Source organism: Drosophila bipectinata, chromosome 4 (assembly GCF_030179905.1).
Source record: "Drosophila bipectinata strain 14024-0381.07 chromosome 4, DbipHiC1v2, whole genome shotgun sequence".
Lineage (NCBI taxonomy): Eukaryota > Metazoa > Arthropoda > Insecta > Diptera > Drosophilidae > Drosophila > Drosophila bipectinata.
This window is the reverse complement of record NC_091740.1, coordinates 10181731-10203583: the sequence shown is the minus strand read 5'-3', so window position 1 is coordinate 10203583 and position 21853 is coordinate 10181731. Positions and strand designations below refer to the sequence as shown.

The 21853-nt window shown below is 38.2% G+C and overlaps 1 protein-coding gene across 9 annotated transcripts in view; it reads left to right on the top strand.

Moving 5' to 3' along the window:
• Positions 1–21650, top strand: part of Cadps (calcium-dependent secretion activator 1) — a 404419-nt gene extending 382769 nt beyond the window's left edge. For all 9 annotated transcript variants that reach the window (XM_070282298.1, XM_070282296.1, XM_043213400.2 and 6 more), the window contains 2 exons: positions 21060–21199; positions 21256–21650. In XM_070282298.1, the coding sequence (XP_070138399.1) occupies positions 21060–21199; positions 21256–21454 (339 nt within the window). In that variant the 3' untranslated portion in view covers positions 21455–21650. The remainder of the gene's footprint in view (positions 1–21059; positions 21200–21255) is intronic.
• Positions 21651–21853: the final 203 nt, after the last annotated feature.

Below are 21853 nucleotides of genomic sequence, written 5' to 3'. Positions count from 1 at the left end.
GCGATGTTGACTTCGGGATGCTCCTGGACTCCCTCGGGCCCAAGTTTCTCATTGGCGGGAACTTTAATGCCAAAAACACCCTTGGTGCGGCTTCAGAGTCAATCACCCATAACGTGTGGCCCTAATTAGGCAAATCTGGGCTCTTAATCTCGGCTGCCATGCTACAGGCGCTCCGACCTACTGGCCAGCAGATCCGTAATCCGAAATCCACGTACGAGAAGACGCCGACCTTATTTGTGCTGACCAGCGCTGTGGTGTCTCTATACACGCCAGTCATCCTAAGGTCGGCCCGGAAGAAGATTATTTATAAGACGACGGACATCGAGAAATTCCAGTGCTGGATGTGCTCTGCCGCGGATCTTAACACAACTCTGGAATCCCCCGACCAGATTGAGGCGGCCGTCGAGGAACTGACCGCCCAAATCCAAGCTGCGGCAGCCGAGGAAGCTCCAAGGTTTTCCAACCGCGAGAGAGCCACTGACAGGGATATCCATTTTTGGAATCCAGACGTCATGAATCTCAAGCTGGAAAAGCGGCGACTCAGGCGGGTCTGGATGCTGGAAGCGTATTTACCCCTTTCTACCGCTGCTCGCCAGAAGAGGCAGCAGAAACGAAACGACTCTTGGGAGAGCCCGCACGAAGAGGAGATAGCCGCCCAGATTTCAGTGTTGAGCGACAACAAGGCCCCGGGCGATGATGGCATTAATGCAATCGCATTAAAACTGCGGCCACCTCCAAGCATCAAGATACTGACGAAACTTTACAATAGATGCTTTGAAATTGGGTACTTTCCGACCAACTGGAAACAGGCTCTGGTAACCATAATACCTAAGCCCGGAAAACCCGAAGCCGATCTTGCCTCTTATCGTCCGATTAGTCTCCTATCGATACGCTCCAAAATACTCGAAAAGAGTAGAGTAGAGCATTACCAGTACTGGACGAGGCCCGTCTGATCCCCATTCACCCCCATTCCCACGGAACCCCGGAACAATGGTGCAGTGGGTGGTGCAATATATCTCGGACGCCTTCGAAACCAAGAAGTACTGACTGGCTGTAATGCTGGATGACAAACAAGCCTTCGACACGGTCTGGCACTCCTGCTTAAATTGAAGACTAACCTGCCCAGACCTACCTCTTCCTGGAGTCGTTCCTGAAGGACCGCAAATTTGCGGTCGGATGCGGAGAGGCCACTTCCGGACACAGAGAGGTCTGCGCCGAAGTCCCCCAAGGCAGCGTGCTGGGCGTATTTATTATACAATGTCTACACGGCCGATCTCCCAGTCTTGCGGAGCCCCAACATAATGGCAGCGACCTATGCGGACGATACCGCCTTCCTGACCGCTGCTGACAACGCTACAGTGGCAGCTGCTGTCATGCAGGAGCAAATAGATCTTTTCGGCAATTGGCAATTGGAATATTCAAGTGAATAACGATAAGTCCACCGCCACCACATTTTCTCTACGTCAAGGAAATTGTCCACCGGTCCACCTCAACAGCTCCACCATCCCGCAAGTAGAAAGCCCAAGATACCTGGCGGTCACGCTAGACAGGAGGCTTACTTGGACGCTTCACCTAGTCAAAAAGCGAAAGCAGTGTGAAGTAAAATTAAAGGCGTACTATTGGCTGATGGGTAGGTAGGTAGAGCCCTCCGTATCGCTACTGGGGCCCACGTTAACCCCGACAACCAGACAATTCACGAGGTGCTTGGCTTCCAATGGGAGATGGAGGATATCCAGAGAAGCAGCCGCAAGTACATACATCCAGTGGCTGCACAACCACCCCAACAAGTTGGCGACCACTCTCATCGAAAACAGCGAACAGATGCGGATGCTGCGCAGAACTCACCCGCTGGATCTCTTCCGGAATAACTCTTCGACATTCTTAATTTTCCACCTCTAACTTAAGTTACACATAAGCCAAGTTTTCTGTCACAATATTTAATGGTTGTCCCTGTTGGACTGTTTTAAATAAAACCACACCTGTCATAATAAAAAAAAAAAAAAACAAAAAAAATTAAAAGACCGATTGACCGAAAAGTTCTATCCAAAAAGTCTTCAACAGTTAGAATTCTGTTCGATGCACAGTGAAAAACAAATTTTTTTTATTCATTTATTTTCTAATATATTTATTTAAAGTTCAGCCTAACAATAAAAAGTTAGGGTTTTGGGTATTTATTGAACTCCGTCGTTCCCTTAGAATAAATTGTAAAACTGAAAATACTTTCTCAACAGATACTTGAGTGGCCGGGATGGCCAAGACTACAAGTGCAAGCGCACTCAAGTGTATATATCGATAACCGCGATATATATCCGGTTTTAACTGCAAGGGTATACAAACTACGGCTCCGCCCGAAGTTAGCCTTCCTTTCTTGTTATATACACCATTTATTATACCCTTGCAGAGGGTATTATAATTTTGTCCAAAAGTGTGCAACGCAGTGAAGGAGACATCTCCGACCCTATAAAGTATATATATTCTTGATCAGGATCACCTCCTGAGTTGATATGAGCATGTCCGTCTGTCCGTCTGTCTGTCTGTCCGTTTCTATGCGAACTAGTCTCTGAGTTTTGAAGCTATCGTCTAGAAACTTTGCACACACCCTTCTTTCCTTTGCACGCAGTATATAAGTCGGAACGACCGGGATCGGCCGACTATATCCTATAGCTGCCATATAACTGATTGATCGGAAATGGTATAACTTTAGTGTTTTTAGAGTTAGAGAGTTCAAATTTGACATGAGAGCTATTTTTGGCAAAACATTACGACATGCCAAATTTCATAAGGATCGGCCGACTATATCCTATAGCTGACATATAACTGAACGATCGGAAATGACCCAACTTTCGTGTTTTTGAAGATAGAAAGCTGAAATTTAATACAGATTCCATTTTTGGTCAGTTGATCCAACCTAACAAATTTCATAAGGATCGGCCGACTATATCTTATAGCTGCCATATAACTGAACGATCGGAAATGACCCAACTTTCGTGTTTTTGAAGATAGAAAGCTGGAACTTGGTACAGATTCTATTCTATATTCCGGTTTTAACTGCAAGGGTATATTAACATCGGCTCCGCCCGAAGTTAGCTTTCCTTTCTTGTTTTTTTTTACTTTTAAGCGCATTTGCTTGCCTTGTCGCGTAGAAGCAGACAGACGAACATGCTTATATCAATTCAGGAGGTGACCCCCCAGGACGTTTCATCAAGGAAAAATGAAGTGGGCGACGGACTTTATTCTATTGCTGCCATATTGATGGAAAATGCCAAAACTCTAGTGCTCATAGAGTTAGGGAGTTGGTATTTTCTATAAATGTTATTTTTGTCAGTTGATCCCATCCATGATACAACTATACAAGGTAGTCGTATCCAAAAAATGTGGTATCGCTACAATCAAAGCAATGAGTGCAAGTGTAGCGAGCTAATCCTTGTAAGAGCGAGCAGAACAACAACAGGAGATGTTGATAAAACTATCTATGTTTAACAGCTTCGAGTTGGGCATGAAAAGTTTTGTTTTTTTATGTAGCGAGTTATTAGTTAAAAATTTTAAGCCTTTTTTTTAAGCTTTATTGGTTAAAAGTTTTAAGCCAAAAGCATATTCTCATCTTCAAATAACATGATTTGTGTTGCAGAGGGAATTAGAATTTTGGTGTGCAACGCAGTGAAAGAGACATCTCCGACATATAAATATATGTAAATATATCTCATTGACTTCTCTCACTTCCTCTTACCGAACGATCGTTTTTTTTTTGTGCACCCTGTGTTTTTGATAATTATTGCCATAAACCGGTGTTTACAATGGCAAACATGTGGCGAACATGCTCGCCTGTGGATGGCCCCTTAACTTAAAAAATACTAAATATAGGCTTTTACTAAAATATAAAAAAAACCTGCATTAGTATAGATGTTTAAAGATATCTACTAGCTGGGCTAAATTTGACCATGCATAACGCTGAATGTAATAGAAATTATATTCGCCGCTGCCGTATAAAATTTACTCAGGATCCAAAGCAGTTTTATAACTTTTAAATCACTAAGCGAAAAAACGTATCTTTTCCACCTCAGACGTAACTTTTTTTTCCATTCATCTGCGACCTCTGATCAGGCCATTACCGATCTATTCGCAGAATTTTTTAAACAACTCATTCTCCGCCTAAAATGACAGACTAGCCTTACGCATACAATATTCAAACAGCAAACCTATTTTTCTGTCCGTCTTTCTGCGAAAATATCTTATTATCTAATCTTTTTATGGTCAAAAATACTTATGTGTGCTAAGTTACTGTGCCAGTGTTTTGTGCAAACCTCTTCATAGATTTTTCAACTTATTTTTGAAAACCTTGATTTTTTGCACGTAACTGGAAGGAATTTTTCATAATTCCTTTACATAAAAAAAGGAAAAGTTTGATGCTGCCAACAACAAAGGCATCTCTAAATTGTCAGCAATTCTAAAGTTATTTGAAAAATAATTAATAATAATTTCCAACGTGGATTTCCAGCAGCTACTGTGACCTGGTCTAGTCTCGTTTCGCTCTTCTGTTCTCCTCTTTCAACACTCCATTGCTTTATGACCAAGTTTCCCGCAATTATGGCTATAATTGGCGTCTGCATTTTGAACCTCTTCTTTTCGGGTCCCTCCATTCCAGAAAATTTTATATTTTTGCTGAACGTGTGCGCCTTGAGTTGTTGTTGTAGTTCAGAACGTGTTTTTATGTACCTCTGTAGTGAACGCTACACGCTGTAGTCTTGGTTCGATTTGGGATGCATGAGCCAAGCTTAGGGATATGGCAATCTCCTCATGGGACATTAATTTCCACTTGGTTAATAATCGGCACTGCTGCCGGCGTCTCGTTGCTTTCGTTGCTTTCCATGAACTAATCTCGGAATTGCGCCCAGCTCATTCCAGGAAAACAAATTTGCGACAGCCACTGCGATGCACTACCACGCAGCGATTTGCTGAGCGTCATCACCAAGGATGCACCTTCTTGCGGATATTCACTTAGAATCATATCCGCTGTATTGCACCATGCTGCTGCGTCGTCTTCTGCCGCTTCGGGGTTGAATGTCGGTAACATCGCGGATACGGCACGCGTGTCAGGCTGCGGCGTTGCTTTGTGTAGTTCGGTTATTACTCTATTTTGCGATTCTAATTTGTAGTTTATTAAGGTAAGAGGAATTAGTTAGGAAATTTAAAATTCTATATTGGTAATTTGAAGGACAGGAAAAAGATGTTATAGAGTAGAGACCATTGTTGTTAGAAAAAATACCTTACAATGGCTAAGGAAGAGAGGACTGAAGTTTCTAGTCCAGACACATGAACCGTACTCCAGTATCGTAAGGACCAAGAAATGAATAAGGTTTAAATTAAGCAGGGGGCAAGTCATTAATGAAAAGAGTCAATAGTAACGGGCCAAGATGACTTTCTTGAGGGACGCCAGATGTAGCACGGACCAAGCGGGAATGTATATTTTTAAATAAAATTAAGTTAAATAAAAAACATTCGGCGCGAAGCCAGCCGGTAAAAGAATTCATAACATGGTTGTTTTGAGAGCCATAGGCGACAACGTTGTCAAAAGCAATATGCAAATTCTGTCCACCATACAAATCTGAATTTAATTTAGAACTGTTATTGCACGTAACAAATTAGCCAAATATTCCAAATTTCTCATTGATGGCATTCCAAATAGATGTGGAAATCTATTAGAAATCTGATAAGTAGACGTAAACAAAGTGGTACAGAGACGACCATATCGTTTTAGCGAGCGTGAGAAAGAAATAGCGAGAGAAAGGATTCACCAAATGCTAGAATCCAACGTAATTTGACCAAGTAGCTCCCCCTTCTCTAGTCCAATGTTACTACTAAAAAAGAAAGACGGCAGTGATAGACTACACATAGATTATCGAGAACTTAACGCAATTACTGTGTCAGATAGATACCCTTTGCCATTAATATCAGACCAAATAGATCGGCTGCTAGGCGATAAATATTTATCTAGCCTAGACATGGCCAGTGGCTTCTATCAGGTGCCCATTCACCCTGATTCGGTTGAGCACACTGCATTCGTGACCCCAGAGAGTCAATATGCCCTTCGGTCTTAAAAACGCTTCGTCCGTCTTTCAACGTGCCATAGTTCGAGCTTTTGCGGACTTGGTTAAAAGATACGCAGTAGTCTACATCGATGATGTATTAATTGTTTCTAATACTATAGAGGAAGCATTTGACAGATTGGAAACAGTGCTAGCGTATTATCAAAGTCACGCTTTTACTTTAACATTAAAAAGTGTCAATTTCTGCAAACGGAGATAGAGTACATAGGTTTTCTTTTAGGAGATGGCGAGCTTAAACCCAGTCCTCGAAAAATACAAGCACTTACCCAACTGCCCAAACAAGAATCAGTTAAACGAACTAGGCAATTCATAGGTTTAGCATCTTACTTTAGGAAATTTGTCCCACAATTTTCAGAAGTAATGAAGCCTCTTTATCTGCTGACATAAAAAATAAACGAATTTGACTGGAAAGAATAGCATGAGGAAATTCGCAAAAAAATTATTAAGGTGCTAACTAGTGACCTTGATTATATTCAATCCTAACTGAGCAATAGGGCTGTATACGGATGCTAGCGCCAATGGGTATGGCGCTATGCTATTACACAAGGTAAATGGTCAGTGTAGTTGAGTACTACAGTTAATGCACCACAATATCCACAATATCGAAATTGGCGGTGTACAACGCTAAATTTCCGACATTATTTAAGCGGCAGAAAGTTTACAGTATTGTAATTCTGTTAGAGCAAGTCAAGAGAAAGTGGTATCGACACCGCGGGTTTTTGCGTAATTTTTGCAGACATTCGAATCCACAAAGAAGCCTACTGATTTAAATAGTGATGAAAAAAAATTGAATGAACAAATTCTTATGAAATTAGGAATAGTTTGCTGCATCGTAAAATTCAAAGATATCGGAAGACACGATGCTTGCCAGTCGTACCCAGGGAATCTAGGTGGTCAGTTTTTAATTTCACGAGACGAAATCAATAGACTATAATTCCCAAGTTGCAAAAAACCCTAGATAAGATTAACGAGCAATATTGGTTTGTAGAGTTGGGTTGTTCCTGAACGAACGAACAAAAAGACCCGGTCACTCAAAAGACCGATCTGAACTAGTTCACATCGTTCATCGGTCATTGTTCCTTGTTCTTGGACATTGTTCCTCGTTCTTTGGTCTTTGTTCTTCTTCTTTGGTCTTTGTTCTTTGATCTTTGTTCCTTGTTCTTGTTCCCTAATAATTTTGCACATTCGCTGGTATTTTTTCTCAATCCCTGGCCATTTTTTTACACCCTGGTCTTATTATGCAGCCCTGTAACTGTATATTTTGTGTAAACAATCAAACAGGTCGCGAACGTACGCGAAATGGAAGTCGGTTTTGGCTTGATCTAGCTAAATCAAAAAATCTGCGGAGTGGAATGAAATATTTTAGTCCAATAACTTTACTTTTATAATAGAGGCATGTAGCTTTTTATCGATCCTATTCCCAAATAAATATCTTCATTAGTTTTTATACCCTTGCAGAGGGTATTATAATTTTGTCCAAAAGTGTGCAACGCAGTGAAGGAGACATCTCCGACCCTATAAAGTATATATATTCTTGATCAGGATCACCTCCTGAGTGGATATGAGCATGTCCGTCTGTCTGTCCGTCTGTCTGTCTGTTTCTACGCGAACTAGTCTCCCAGTTTTAAAGCTATCGACTTGAAACTTTGCACACACCCTTCTTTCCTTTGCACGCAGTATATAAGTCGGAACGGCCGGGATCGGCCGACTATATCCTATAGCTGCCATATAACTGATTGATCGGAAATGGTATAACTTTGGTGTTTTTAAAGTTAGAAAGTTCAAAATTGACATGAAATCTATTTTTGGCAAAATAATACGACATGCCAAATTTCATAATGATCGGCCGACTATATCTTATAGCTGCCATATAACTGAACGATCGGAAATGACCCAACTTTCGTGTTTTTGAAGATAAAAAGCTGAAACTTAATACAGATTCTATTTTTGGTCAGTTGATCCGACCTACCAAATTTCATTAGGATCGGCCGACTATATCCTATAGCTGCCATATAACTGAACAATCGAAAATGGTATTTGGTAGATATATCAACTTTCGTATTTTTGAAGATAGAAGCTTGGGACTTTTTTTAGATTTTTTATTGTAATTAATTGGTTTTATTATGATGTAATCATAAGGATCGGCCAACTATATCCGATGTTTGCGATATATATCCGGTTTTAGCTGCAAGGGTATATCAACTTCGGCTCCGCCCGATGTTAGCTTTGCTTTCTTGTTTTTATATTAAATTAAGTACGGGTCGCGAACGTACGATTTTCCATATATAATATTTTTTTTTTTTGTTTTTTACCTCTTTGTTTTTATAAAAAAATTGATAATTTCTTAAAAAATCATGTTTCACCAATTTTTTTTTTTAATAAAAATTAAATTTTAAATTTTTTTTTAATTTTAATTAAATTTTTTCAATTGTCACTTCTTTTATTTATCTACAAATATTTATAAGCTTGTTAAGAAAAAAAAATTAAAAAAAAAATAATAATAATAATTATTATAATAGGTTGGAATTTTTTTTTAAATTTCAATAGTTTACACTAAAATGACTTAACACATGATGTTTCATCCACCTGCCTTCACTTAATGCGAAGCAATTACAATAAAATTATGTTTTGGGTCGCGAACGTACGATTAGAACATAGATAAGAATCAAAATACAAAATAAGAGGTAATTGAACATTTTTTCGCTCTCTTTGAATTTTTCTCGTCTTATTAAATTGTTATTAAGAGATTAAGAGTACAAAAAGAGCAAACACATCATATGTTTTTCTTGAGAAATAAATAAACATAAAAATGTCATTATAAGTAAAAAAAGGTGAAAATTACATTTTTTGACCCTTCGGGTTTTTTTTTTAAGCTGAGATATGCTATGAATCCAAAAGATTATGAAAAATTGGATATTTATTAATAAAAATAGCAAAAAATTATCTGGTTGATCATCTGCCGGATTAGCCCATATGGAAACACTCCAAAAGTGCGGAAAATTTTAACAATTTTCATTAAAAAATAATTTTTAATTTAAAAATGTTAAATTTTTTAATTTTTAATATTGATTTAATTTTCGAAAAGAACAAAAAGAATTACCTAGATCAGTCCTAAAAAAAGAACGAACAAATTTATTCCCTAAAAGGAGCGATGATTGCCCATATCTATTAATTTGATGGAATGTCAAAATATGTACGAAAATTTGTAGAAAATTGTGTGACATGTAAATTGTCAAAATCAGTGTTACGTAAAATACAATCGGAGTTACATCCCACTCCCAAGGTAGATTTACCATGGCATACGGTACAAATAGACATTAGTGGGAAATAGAGCGGAAATGCATTCACCAAGTTGGTCTACCTATACCACACCTGGAACTTCGACACGGCGAACTGCATACAGTCAGTAAAGTCTGCAATATCAATATTTGGTGTTCCTAAAAAAATTATAGGGAACCAAGGCAGATGCTTTACAAGTAACGAGTTTCGATAATTTTGTTCTAATAATAAAATTGACCTCCATGTAGTAGCAACGGGTGCCAGTAGAGCAAATGGTCAGGTGGAGCGTGTCATGAGTGGGCTAAGGGGCATGCTAACGCCCCGATCATTCTAACGATCGTGGCAAAAAGCATTGGGCGAAGTACCATTGGCATCAAATTGTGCCATGAACCGAGTAACTAAACATAGATTTGATAATTGGCAAATAAGCGAGGCCCTTGGGAATGCTCACTGTAAGTGAGGAAAAGAAAGTAGATCTTAATGAGGCTAGAAAGAAAGCTAAGGAAGGTATGAATAAGAATGCTCAGTATGATAAGGCAAGAGTGGATAAAAAGCATGCTTAGCTATTAAGACATAAAATTGACGATAATGTATTACTGGAAAACGAAGAGCGGCACCAAACGAAGTTGGATCCAAAAATTAAGGGACCATTCGAAATTGTGCAATCACTAGATGGTGACCGATACTTGTCAAAATCATTAACAACTAGACGAGTGTATAAATATCCACATGATAGTGTGCGTAGTGTACCTAAAGATCGAGAGACTTTGGAATTAGCGGAAGAGCTTGACGACGGCAAAAAAGTAGTACGTGCAAGAGATGTGTGACCTAAGAGGGGTGCAGAGGTGTGATTTCTATGTGAGAAGCCTGCTAAAATAATGTTTTGATGATGAGTAAATTGATAACCAGATGATTGAGCTTGAGCGGAATAGAGCGTGTACTCTAAAAGATGTAAACAAAAAAGAAAGTTGTCCGGCAAAGCTAATCTCTGATGGATATCCAAGTGGTTGGGTTTGGTTGAGCAATCAAGAAAAGCCCTCAGAAGTGAACGGAAGTGAAAGAAGATCATTGCGACTCACTGCGCGTTGTGAAATAGAACAAGAAAGGAAAGCTAACTTCGGGCGGAGCCGAAGTTTATATACCCTTGCAGTTAAAACCGGAAATATATCGCAAACATCGGATATAGTTGGCCTTATGGGAACATGAATATATAATCCAATTTATTACAATACAAAATCTAAAAAAAGTCCCAAACTTCTATCTTCAAACATACCAAAGTAGATATTTCTACCAAAAACCATTTCCGATCGTTCAGTTATATGGCAGCTATAAGATATAGTCGGCCAATCGTTATGAAATTTGGTAGATCGGATCAACTGACCAAGAATTTAATCTGTACCAAGTTCCAGCTTTCTATCTTCAAAAACACGAAAGTTGGGTCATTTCCGATCGTTCAGTTATATGGCAGCTATAGGATATAGTCGGCCGATCCTTACGAAATTTAGCATGTCGTATTATTTTGCCAAAAATAGCGCTCGTGTAAAATTTTAACTCTCTAACTCTAAAAACACCGAAGTTATACCATTTCCGATCAATCAGTTATATGGCAGCTATAGGATATAGTCGGCCGATCCGGGCCGTTCCGACTTATATACTGCGTGCAAAGGAAAGAAGGGTGTGTGCAAAGTTTCAAGACGATAGCTTCAAAACTGAGAGACTAGTTCGCGTAGAAACAGACAGACAGACGGACAGACGGACATGCTCATATCAACTCAGGAGGTGATCCTGATCAAGAATATATATATTTTATAGGGTCGGAGATGTCTCCTTCACTGCGTTGCACACTTTTGACCAAAATTGTAATACCCTCTGCAAGGGTATAAAAATGAAAGATGAAAACGACCAACCATTCCCGAGATATACTAATAAATCGTTTCTCGAGCGCCCCTCGGTCGTATGGGCCTCTTTTTTTTTAAACAAGTTAAATTTTTATTAATGTCGCCGAAATCGTTCAGGACCATTTGAAGATAACCGGGCGTTTAGAAGATGGTGTATGGTAAAGATGGAATATGGGCTTAGACTATATACAATAATTTACATATGTTTACAATATTAGTCTACAACACGGGAAGACAGATCGCTGGGGTGGAATCTCTTCAAACGTCTAAGAGTTAGCGGGTCGGCCGGCCTGCTAGCCTGTGGATTCATTTATATGGCTACATAATAACAACTTACAAACTAATAAATAATACTAGAACCTAAATAAAAACATAATAACATGTGTTTAAACACAACCTTATCAGAGCCCCACTCAATTCAGAGGCTAGGCGGCAAAGAGTTAAAATAAGACAAAGCCCGCTCAATTGGCTCATTTAAAAGGTAGTGGGCCCTGTGACACTTGATCCAAGGGGGCAAAGGTACGAAGATCCCTTTTAGGAACACTAAAATTAATGAGTCCCAATAAAAAAGGACAATCAATGTTATCAGCGTTTACGCCAATCCTCCAACGTGCAAACATTGAGAAGAAGGCAGCGGCTCTGGTATGAAGGCAGAGAATCCTGAAACCTAAGAGGCAGAAGAGCAAATTAAAAAAAATTTTGTTGGAGTCGCTCAATTCTGTTGAAACGAACTTTACAATCCGGATTCCAAATGATTGAGACATATTCCAGCCTCGACCGAATAAATGCAGCATAGACGCTGAGGCTCGAGTATGGACTTTTGAATTGGTTCACGTGCCCCTTAACAAAGCCCAGCATAGCATACGCTTTAGGAAGAATATAGTCTTAGTGACCAGAAAATTTAAATTTGCTGTCGATTAAGACACCAAGGTCTAACACCTCTTCTTTAGCTGCCAAATTATAATTACTGATGGTATAACCTGTGCAGAATTCAAGAGACCGCTTACTGTAACGGGTAAACATACACTTAGATATGTTTAATGGAAGAAGATTTCGGGAGCACCATGAGTAAACTCTGGATATATCCTCCTGTAATGCAGCTAATGGCTTTATAGATTTTAAGGTCATCCGCATATATTAAGAAGTAGGAATGATGAAAGCATGGCGAGATGTCTTTAATGAAAATAATAAATAGAAGAGGTCCAAGAGAGCTGCCTTGTGGAAGACCAGAGGAGGTGGCAAATGGATTTGAGATAGCGTTTTCAATAGAAACGTGGCGAGGTCGGTTAGCCAGATAAGACCTTTGTGAATAGGCGTTATAGAAGTAATCTTCCACCGGTAGGGGAATCTACCGGAAGAGAGCGACAGGGAGAACAGCGGATTTGGTTGACTCGTTAGCCTATCCGAGACCCGTCGGCTGATTTAGGAGGTCTTCCACAGGAACAAGGCGTAGGTCGTTTAGGATGGCCTGGTTTGTCACATACCAGGGAAGTCCGGATACCCGTCGAGCAGGACGTGCCTGCACTACCCTTAGCCTGTTTAGCTGGTGCTTGGATGCTGCGCCACATACTTCGATCAGTCTGGGCTCCGATACGATGCAATTGCAGCTTGACTTGCTCAGCGACTGGCAAAAGCGATGGAACATTGCCGTCAATAATGAGAAGTCCACTGCCTCCACATTTTCTCTCTGCAAAGGCAACTGCCCTCCAGTTAACCTTAACGGCTCTCCAATCCCACAGGTAGACAATCCCAGGTACCTGGGATTCACCCTAGACAGGAGGCTCACCTGGAAGCCCCATCTGATTAAGAAGAGGAAACAGGCTATTCAAAGACTTCGATCCTTCAACTGGCTTATGGGTAGGAGATCGAAGCTGAGAACTTCCACTAAACTCCTCATTTACAAGGCAATAATACGCCCTATCTGGACGTACGGCATACAGCTCTGGGGAACTGCGAGCAAGACGAATGTCCGAACTATGCAAGCTTTCGAAAATAGAGTCCTTCGAATCGCCACTGGGGCCCACGTCTATCATGACAATCGCACCATCCACGAGGTTCTTAATTTCCCTTGGGTCAAGGACGAGATACAAAGAAGCAGCGCACGTTACATGCAGAGGCTTCATAATCACCCGAACCGGTTGGCCAGCTCCCTGCTGGACAGCAGCGAGCAACCCAGAAGACTTAAAAGGACACACCCGCTGGACCTCCCCTTACTACTCTAATTTTTTTTTTTCTACCATATTAATATTTAAAAATATCTATACGTGAAGTTTACGTGATAAAATTTAATGGTTGTCCCTAATGGACAGTTTTAAATAAACATTACCCTGCTATTACAAAAAAAAAAAAGTCTGGGCTCCTAAGCTTTATGATGAATACAGGAATTCTAGCTGATCTAATTGATGCACAAGCCATTTCGAAAATTCTGAAAGACCGCGAAAAAAAAACAAAAAAAGGAAAGCTAACTTCGGGCAGAGCCGAAGTAGATATACCGTTGCAGTTGAAACCGATTATATATCGGAAAAATCTGATTTAGTTGGCCGATTAATATAACCAATTTATTACAATACAAAATCAAAAAAAGGCCCAAACTTCTATCTTTAAAAAACCAAAGCCTCCCCTTACTACTCTAATTTTTTTTTTTCTACCATATTAATATTTAAAAATATCTATACGTGAAGTTTACGTGATAAAATTTAATGGTTGTCCCTAATGGACAGTTTTAAATAAACATTACCCTGCTATTACAAAAAAAAAAAAAGTCTGGGCTCCTAAGCTTTATGATGAATACAGGAATTCTAGCTGATCTAATTGATGCACAAGCCATTTCGAAAATTCTGAAAGACCGCGAAAAAAAAACAAAAAAAGGAAAGCTAACTTCGGGCAGAGCCGAAGTAGATATACCGTTGCAGTTGAAACCGATTATATATCGGAAAAATCTGATTTAGTTGGCCGATTAATATAACCAATTTATTACAATACAAAATCAAAAAAAGGCCCAAACTTCTATCTTTAAAAAACCAAAGTTTGTGTTTTTACCAAATACCATTTCCGATCGTTCAGTTATATTGCTGTTATAAGATATAATCGGCCGATCGTTATGAAATTTGATAGGTCGGATCAAATGACGGTAGATAGAATTAGTACAAAAATCCAGATTTCTATCTTTGAACACGTCTGAAAGTTCAGTCATTTCCGATTGTTCAGTTATAGTCTGCCGATCCTTATGAAATTTGGTGGGTCGTATTATATTAATCAAAATAGCATTCATGCAAAATTTGACTCTAAAACTCTCTAACTCTAAAAACGCCGAAGTTATAGCATTTCCGATCAATCAGTTATATGCTATAGGATATAGTCAGCCGATCCGGGTCGTTCCGACTTATATACTGCGTGCAAAGGAAAGAAGGGTGTGTGCAAAGTTTCAAACCGATAGCTTTAAAACTGAGAGAGAGACTAGTTGGCGTAGAAACAGGCAGACAGACGGACATGCTCATTACTCAGGTGATTACAGAGGTGATCCTGGTCAAGATTATACAGTAGCGGACAATGAAATCCGGACAGGCAGATTTTTTTCTAGAAAATCTAGAGCGAGAGCAGAGCAGAGTCAAAAATATTTTTTCATGTGCTACTGCTCTAGCTTAGTTTAGTTTTTGTTTTTTTCTCCCCTGAGAAAAAAAGAGGAGCAACTTCACTATGGGAATTTTTATGCTCTGTGGTTGGTCTGCAAACTGACCACTAATCAAATTTTATCAAAAAGTGCTCCGGATTCAATAATTTATGCAATTGGAGAGGCGCTTTTTGAAAGTATGGAAACTCGGACCAAGAAATTAACATCTAATGTTGGCTTCGAAGCTTGTTTGTACTTAGACCCAAGATTCCATCATATTCTGGACAGCTCTCAAAAGGAAAGGGCAGTCAGTTTCTTAAAAACATTGTGGGCACAAATCAAAATGCATAGTCCCATTGCAACATTGTCATCGCCTACTAGCTTAATTGCTTCAGAGGACAGCAATAGTAAAAGTAACTTTGATATTTTGGATGACTTTTTAAGTGTAAGCGTTATGCCAAATGAGTCAACCGATGTACATGCAAAGATTGAAACATAAAAATTACCGTATATGAAATCCAGTACAAATGTTTTACATTTTTGGAAAGAGAGGAAATCTTGCGATGCAGAGCTCTACGAACTAAACAAAATATGTTTTGCTATACCGCCAACTCAAGTAAGAACTATTACTTAATTCGAAACAAAATTTTAATTTCCAAACATTTATAGGTAACAATAGAGCGGGCATTTTCTTTATTAAAACTGGCGCTGTCGGACAACAGAAATCGTTTAAGCCACGACACATTAGAAAATATACTCCTTGTTCGCCTAAACTCAACACACTTAGATAATGCGATCGACAACTTGAGTTTATTTGAAGACGACGATTAATTATTTACTAAATCAATTTTTAAATAGAAAATTAAATACATGACTGAATAGCATAATTTTTAAATTTTTATTTAATTAGGGGTTATTAATATTTATTTGTTGTTTCTGTTTCTGTTTGTTTATTATTACCTAAGTATCATTCTTACAAGGGTAAAGAAAGTGGGTAAAGTAGAAACGAGGTAAAGAAAGTGGTCACACAGTGACGGTGCATAAAAATCAGGGGAGAAAAAAACAAAAACAAAAATAAGCTAGAGCAGTAGCACATGAAATAATATTTTTGACTCTGCTCTGCTCTCGCTCTAGATTTTTGGCTACGGCTACGGCTACGAGGAGCACAAAATATTTTTTTCTGCTGTTGCTATAGCAATAGCTTTGAACTTTTCGTAGCTCGGAGCAGAGCAGAGCAGTCAATTTTCATTTTTCTGCTACGGCTCTGCTCCCGCTCTGGAAAAAAGTGACAGCTGTAGCAAGAGCAAAGCAATATTTCTGTGCATCTTGCTGCTACGGAGTAGTAAATGCAAACCCTGGTCCGGAGTTATGGACAATAATTAAATTTTATAATGGGACCTTAACTTAATGAAATATTGAGTAGTACAATGTTTGCTTATCCTAGGAAACTAATTTTAACAGTAAACCTTAGCGATAGAACTCAAGTTATTTATTGTCGGGCCCTTTAGTGAGCCTTGTTGGTTTTACAACTGCAGCTCAGTCCCGTTCGCCCGAGTGGCAGAGGTCACGTGGGTGGGTCCGTTTCAGCCTCCTTGAAACTATTACTTAATTCGAAACAAAATTTTAATTTCCAAACATTTATAGGTAACAATAGAGCGGGCATTTTCTTTATTAAAACTGGCGCTGTCGGACAACAGAAATCGTTTAAGCCACGACACATTAGAAAATATACTCCTTGTTCGCCTAAACTCAACACACTTAGATAATGCGATCGACAACTTGAGTTTATTTGAAGACGACGATTAATTATTTACTAAATCAATTTTTAAATAGAAAATTAAATACATGACTGAATAGCATAATTTTTAAATTTTTATTTAATTAGGGGTTATTAATATTTATTTGTTGTTTCTGTTTCTGTTTGTTTATTATTACCTAAGTATCATTCTTACAAGGGTAAAGAAAGTGGGTAAAGTAGAAACGAGGTAAAGAAAGTGGTCACACAGTGACGGTGCATAAAAATCAGGGGAGAAAAAAACAAAAACAAAAATAAGCTAGAGCAGTAGCACATGAAATAATATTTTTGACTCTGCTCTGCTCTCGCTCTAGATTTTTGGCTACGGCTACGAGGAGCACAAAATATTTTTTTCTGCTGTTGCTATAGCAATAGCTTTGAACTTTTCGTAGCTCGGAGCAGAACAGAGCAGTCAATTTTCATTTTTCTGCTACGGCTCTGCTCCCGCTCTGGAAAAAAGTGACAGCTGTAGCAAGAGCAAAGCAATATTTCTGTGCATCTTGCTGCTACGGAGTAGTAAATGCAAACCCTGGTCCGGAGTTATGGACAATAATTAAATTTTATAATGGGACCTTAACTTAATGAAATATTGAGTAGTACAATGTTTGCTTATCCTAGGAAACTAATTTTAACAGTAAACCTTAGCGATAGAACTCAAGTTATTTATTGTCGGGCCCTTTAGTGAGCCTTGTTGGTTTTACAACTGCAGCTCAGTCCCGTTCGCCCGAGTGGCAGAGGTCACGTGGGTGGGTCCGTTTCAGCCTCCTTGTGGTGGACAGGTAGACAATAGTACTTTTTTTTTTTCAGGAAGCGTTTACTTTATGGAGTAAATTTGTTTTAAATCGATTAAATTAATATACATAAATGGTAATTCAAAACGTGTTATTTTAAATGTCATTTTGTTCTATTTGGAAATAAAACGTATACTTCAATATTCGATGGAATTAACAAAAAATGTAGGCAAAAAAAAATTTTTTTTTAATTTTCCAAGGTAACAAACATTTTTATACCCTTGCAGAGGGTATTATAATTTTGTCCAAAAGTGTGAAACGCAGTGAAGGAGACATCTCCGACCCTATAAAGTATATATATTCTTGATCAGGATCACCTCCTGAGTTGATATGAGCATGTCCGTCTGTCCGTCTGTCTGTCCGTTTCTACGCGAACTAGTCTCTCAGTTTTGATGCTATCGTCTTGAAACTTTGCACACACCCTTCTTTCCTTTGCACGCAGTATATAAGTCGGAACGGTTTGGATCGGCCGACTATATCCTATAGCTGCCATATAACTGATTGATCGGAAATGGTATAACTTCGGGGTTTTTAGAGTTAGAGAGTTCAAATTTTACACGAGCGCTATTTTTGGCAAAATAATACGACATGCCAAATTTCGTAAGGATCGGCCGACTATATCCTATAGCTGACATATAACTGAACGATCGGAAATGACCCAACTTTCGTGTTTTTGAAGATAAAAAGCTGAAACTTAATACAGATTCTATTTTTGGCCAGTTGATCCAACCTATCAAATTTCATTAGGATCGGCCGACTATATCCTATAGCTGCCATATAACTGAACAATCGGAAATGGTACTTGGTAGAAATATCAACTTTCGTATTTTTGAAGATAGAAGTTTGGGACTTTTTTTAGATTTTTTATTTTAGTTAATTAGTTTTATTATGATGTAATCATAAGGATCGACCAACTATATCCGATGTTTACGATATATATCCGGTTTTAACTGCAAGGGTATATAAACTTCGGCTCCGCCCGAAGTTAGCTTTGCTTTCTTGTTGAAAGTTATTTCTTAATAGCTTAGTTTTTAAAGTATTAAAAAATAATTTTGTTTTTGTTCTTTATAATTTAGTTGGTCTTCCTTGAGTTTTTAATACGGCCTTTATTCTTGATGGCATAAAATCTACCAAGTGTTCGTTAGTTTTCTTAATTATGTCTTTATAACAGACACTTTCCACTGTTAAATTAAATTCTCTTATTTTTTTGGTTTTATTTTTATGTATTTTAACTTTTAAAATAGGACAACAATATTGAATCGGATAGAAATCAGGACTACTGCCTGGCCAGTCTAATGTTGATATTCGATTATTCTGCAAATAATTTATTACCTAAATTTAAAAAAACAAGAAAAACTATATCCCATAGCTGCCATATAACTGAACGATCGGAAATGGTATTTGGTAGAAATATCAACTTTCGTATTTTTGAAGATAGAAGCTTGAGACTTATTTTAGATTTTGTATTGTAATAAATTGGATTATATATTCATATTTCCATAAGGATCGGCCAACTATATCCGATGTTTGCGATATATATCCGGTTTAAACTGCAAGGGTATATAAACTTCGGCTCCGCCCGAAGTTAGCTTTCCTTTCTTGTTTATTTTTAATACAATTTACTTTACAATTATAATTTTTTTCCTTTTTTTTTTTGTTAGTTTTAATACAAAACAAGAAAGGACGGCTATAGTCTTGTTTTTCGACTATGCCCGATACTCATCTTTTCCTTCCACAGTTTAATTAACCATTAAATGTTTATCATAAACAATATGGATTCTCCATTACAATTTTTTTTTGCATACTTTTGCGCTTGGCCCAAACAACAAACCTACGGTCATACTACCGATTCAGTAAGAAAGGGCTAAAAAGTCAATAAATAAAAAAATTATCCTAAAGATAGAAGATAGGAAAAATTATCCGATTTGGCTGCTTTTTAATGTGTAGGTGATTAGTTTGGTTTACATCAGATTTCTGTTTCGTGGGTGGGAATCGGCGTGTCCAAATTCCAACCGCTTAAGGGGTTATATACCTTTTTTATTTTCAAAAAAACGAAAATTTTTTTAGTGGTTTATCTTGAAGAACAACTCCTTGAGAACATTCTCCCATATTTTCATGGAGATTGGAGCAGTAGAAAAAAAGTTACAGCGCTCCTAATCGCACGCCTCGTTGCGGCCTTGAACTGAACTTGAAACTTTAAACGCGAATATCTCGAAATGGTGTTTCTTGAAAAATGACTTTGCGGTGACATGGATTGGCGGAAAACTACTGAACCGATTTACTTCAAATTTTTTTTAAAATGTTCGTAATGAAATTCTTGTGCTTGAACGATCGACTTTTCACGCGCAAACTTTTTTTTCGGCGAAATAAATTTTTTAGTGAAATTTCTAGAGACCAAAACTTTTATTTTTAGCATAAAACGCTGCCATATCCAAACAAAAACAAAAAATTTTAAAATCGATCGTTCAAGCACAAGAGATTACTCTAAACTAATGAAATATTTTTACTTTTATGGTTTAAGTTGACCTGTTTGACCTGGGGAACTGTCACCGCAAGGCTCGAAAAAAAAAAGGCCTCTAAGGGAAACAGCCACCCCTTAAAAACTATTTAATATTTTTCCACCAAATTTTGCACAAACATTGTTAATAAAGTGTACTATCAAAAAATTAAAACATCAGTGTAATTAAATAATTGCTACATACCTAAAAAAAAATCCGAACTTTGCTCATTTTCTTCGACAAAGAAGGTATATAACCCCTTAATGAAGGCAAAATTTTGAAACAAACATAAACTGCGAGGGCATTGTAGAAGTCTCCGTTCCAAATCGTAAAGCCCTATCTTTGACAATCTCTGAGATCCACGCGTTCATACAGATAGACGGACATGGCTATATCGATTCAGATATTGAAGCGTAATGCATAAGGGGCCGTCCATACATATATTGCGTGACGCGAATTTCAGACTTTTTTGACCCCCACCCCCCCTGCGTGACAAACCATGGTTAGAGGTTAGGTTAGACCCCCGTGACCACAAACCGTGACGTTAACCCGGACCCCCTCCCCCCCCAGGCGCGTCACGCAATATATGGACGGCCCCTAAGGGTATATTGAAAGTCTGTGCCCATGCAGTTCAAGCTGTTGCCCATGCAGTAGGCTTTTTGTTGTTTTTGTGCCTAAGCGTAAAAGTAGGCAAACAAAATTAGGTTTGGAGAATCCATGCGGTTAAATTTTAAACCTAAAAAGTTAGTTAAATTGTGGGTGGAAGAGATGAGTACCGGGTATTATACAAGTATAGTTTTGAAACTCAGAAGAGGCACCCCGCAGGGAGGCCTTCCCCCCTACTCTTACCCCTACTCTGGAACGTGGCGGTTAATAGCCTACTGCGATCCCTAGAAGGGGGTGGTTGCAAAGTTATCGCTTACGCGGATGATGTCGCAATTGCCTTCTCAGGAAAAAATGAAATTTTCATAATGATCGGCCACTTATATCCGATGTTAGAGATATATATCCTTTTAGCTTTTCGGTATTTTTTACATTACCATTACTATTATATGAGTAATTATAATTATTCTTTTTTATTTAGAAAATATATTCCGACTTTGAATTACAAGGAGTCTTAGAAGATAAATTAAATTCAAAAGCATATCAGTCAGTCGCCCTTCGGATGACAACTGAGGAAGCAACATGTGCATTAACAATGCCGGATGTTAATGAAGGCGACGAGTAAGTTTTTTCAAATTAAAGTTGAAGCATAGGATATACATTCTCATTTTACTTAGTGCATGCGATGACTTTCGAGAAGCAGACGAAGAAGATAATGGAGATGAGTCTACTACAACCAAAGCCTTACCAAAATCTAAAGTGGCCGCCGCGCAAGCCGCTGCTGTAACTAATGTAGTAGCTGGTCGAGTTGGAAATTTATTGGGCAAAGGCATCGGTGGACTTAGCTCAAAATTGGGGACCGGAAGTTGGTTTTAGTTAGGTTGTCCAAAAATAGTAAAATTGTATTTTGTGTCAAGTATTTCAGATACTAGCAATGAATGAAAAAAGAAAATAAATAAAATGTTTTAAATTTGGTCAAAAATAATTGTATTCTAACATTAATTATATGTTATTGAAAATTATATACATATTATTATAATTAAAAAGCATACTTTCAACAATATAAAAATAATTTTATAAATATTTTTATGGCGGGTCAAATTTAAAATCAAACTTGTTTAGATACTAACCAATTATGCAAAATATATTACTTACCTCAATAATCTATTAAAATTTGGAATCAAGTGGCACATTAAAGTCTAGTGTCATAAACATGTACTTAATCAAATCAACTGTTTACTTAGTAAAGTGGGAAACCAGATCACATAGGTCAAC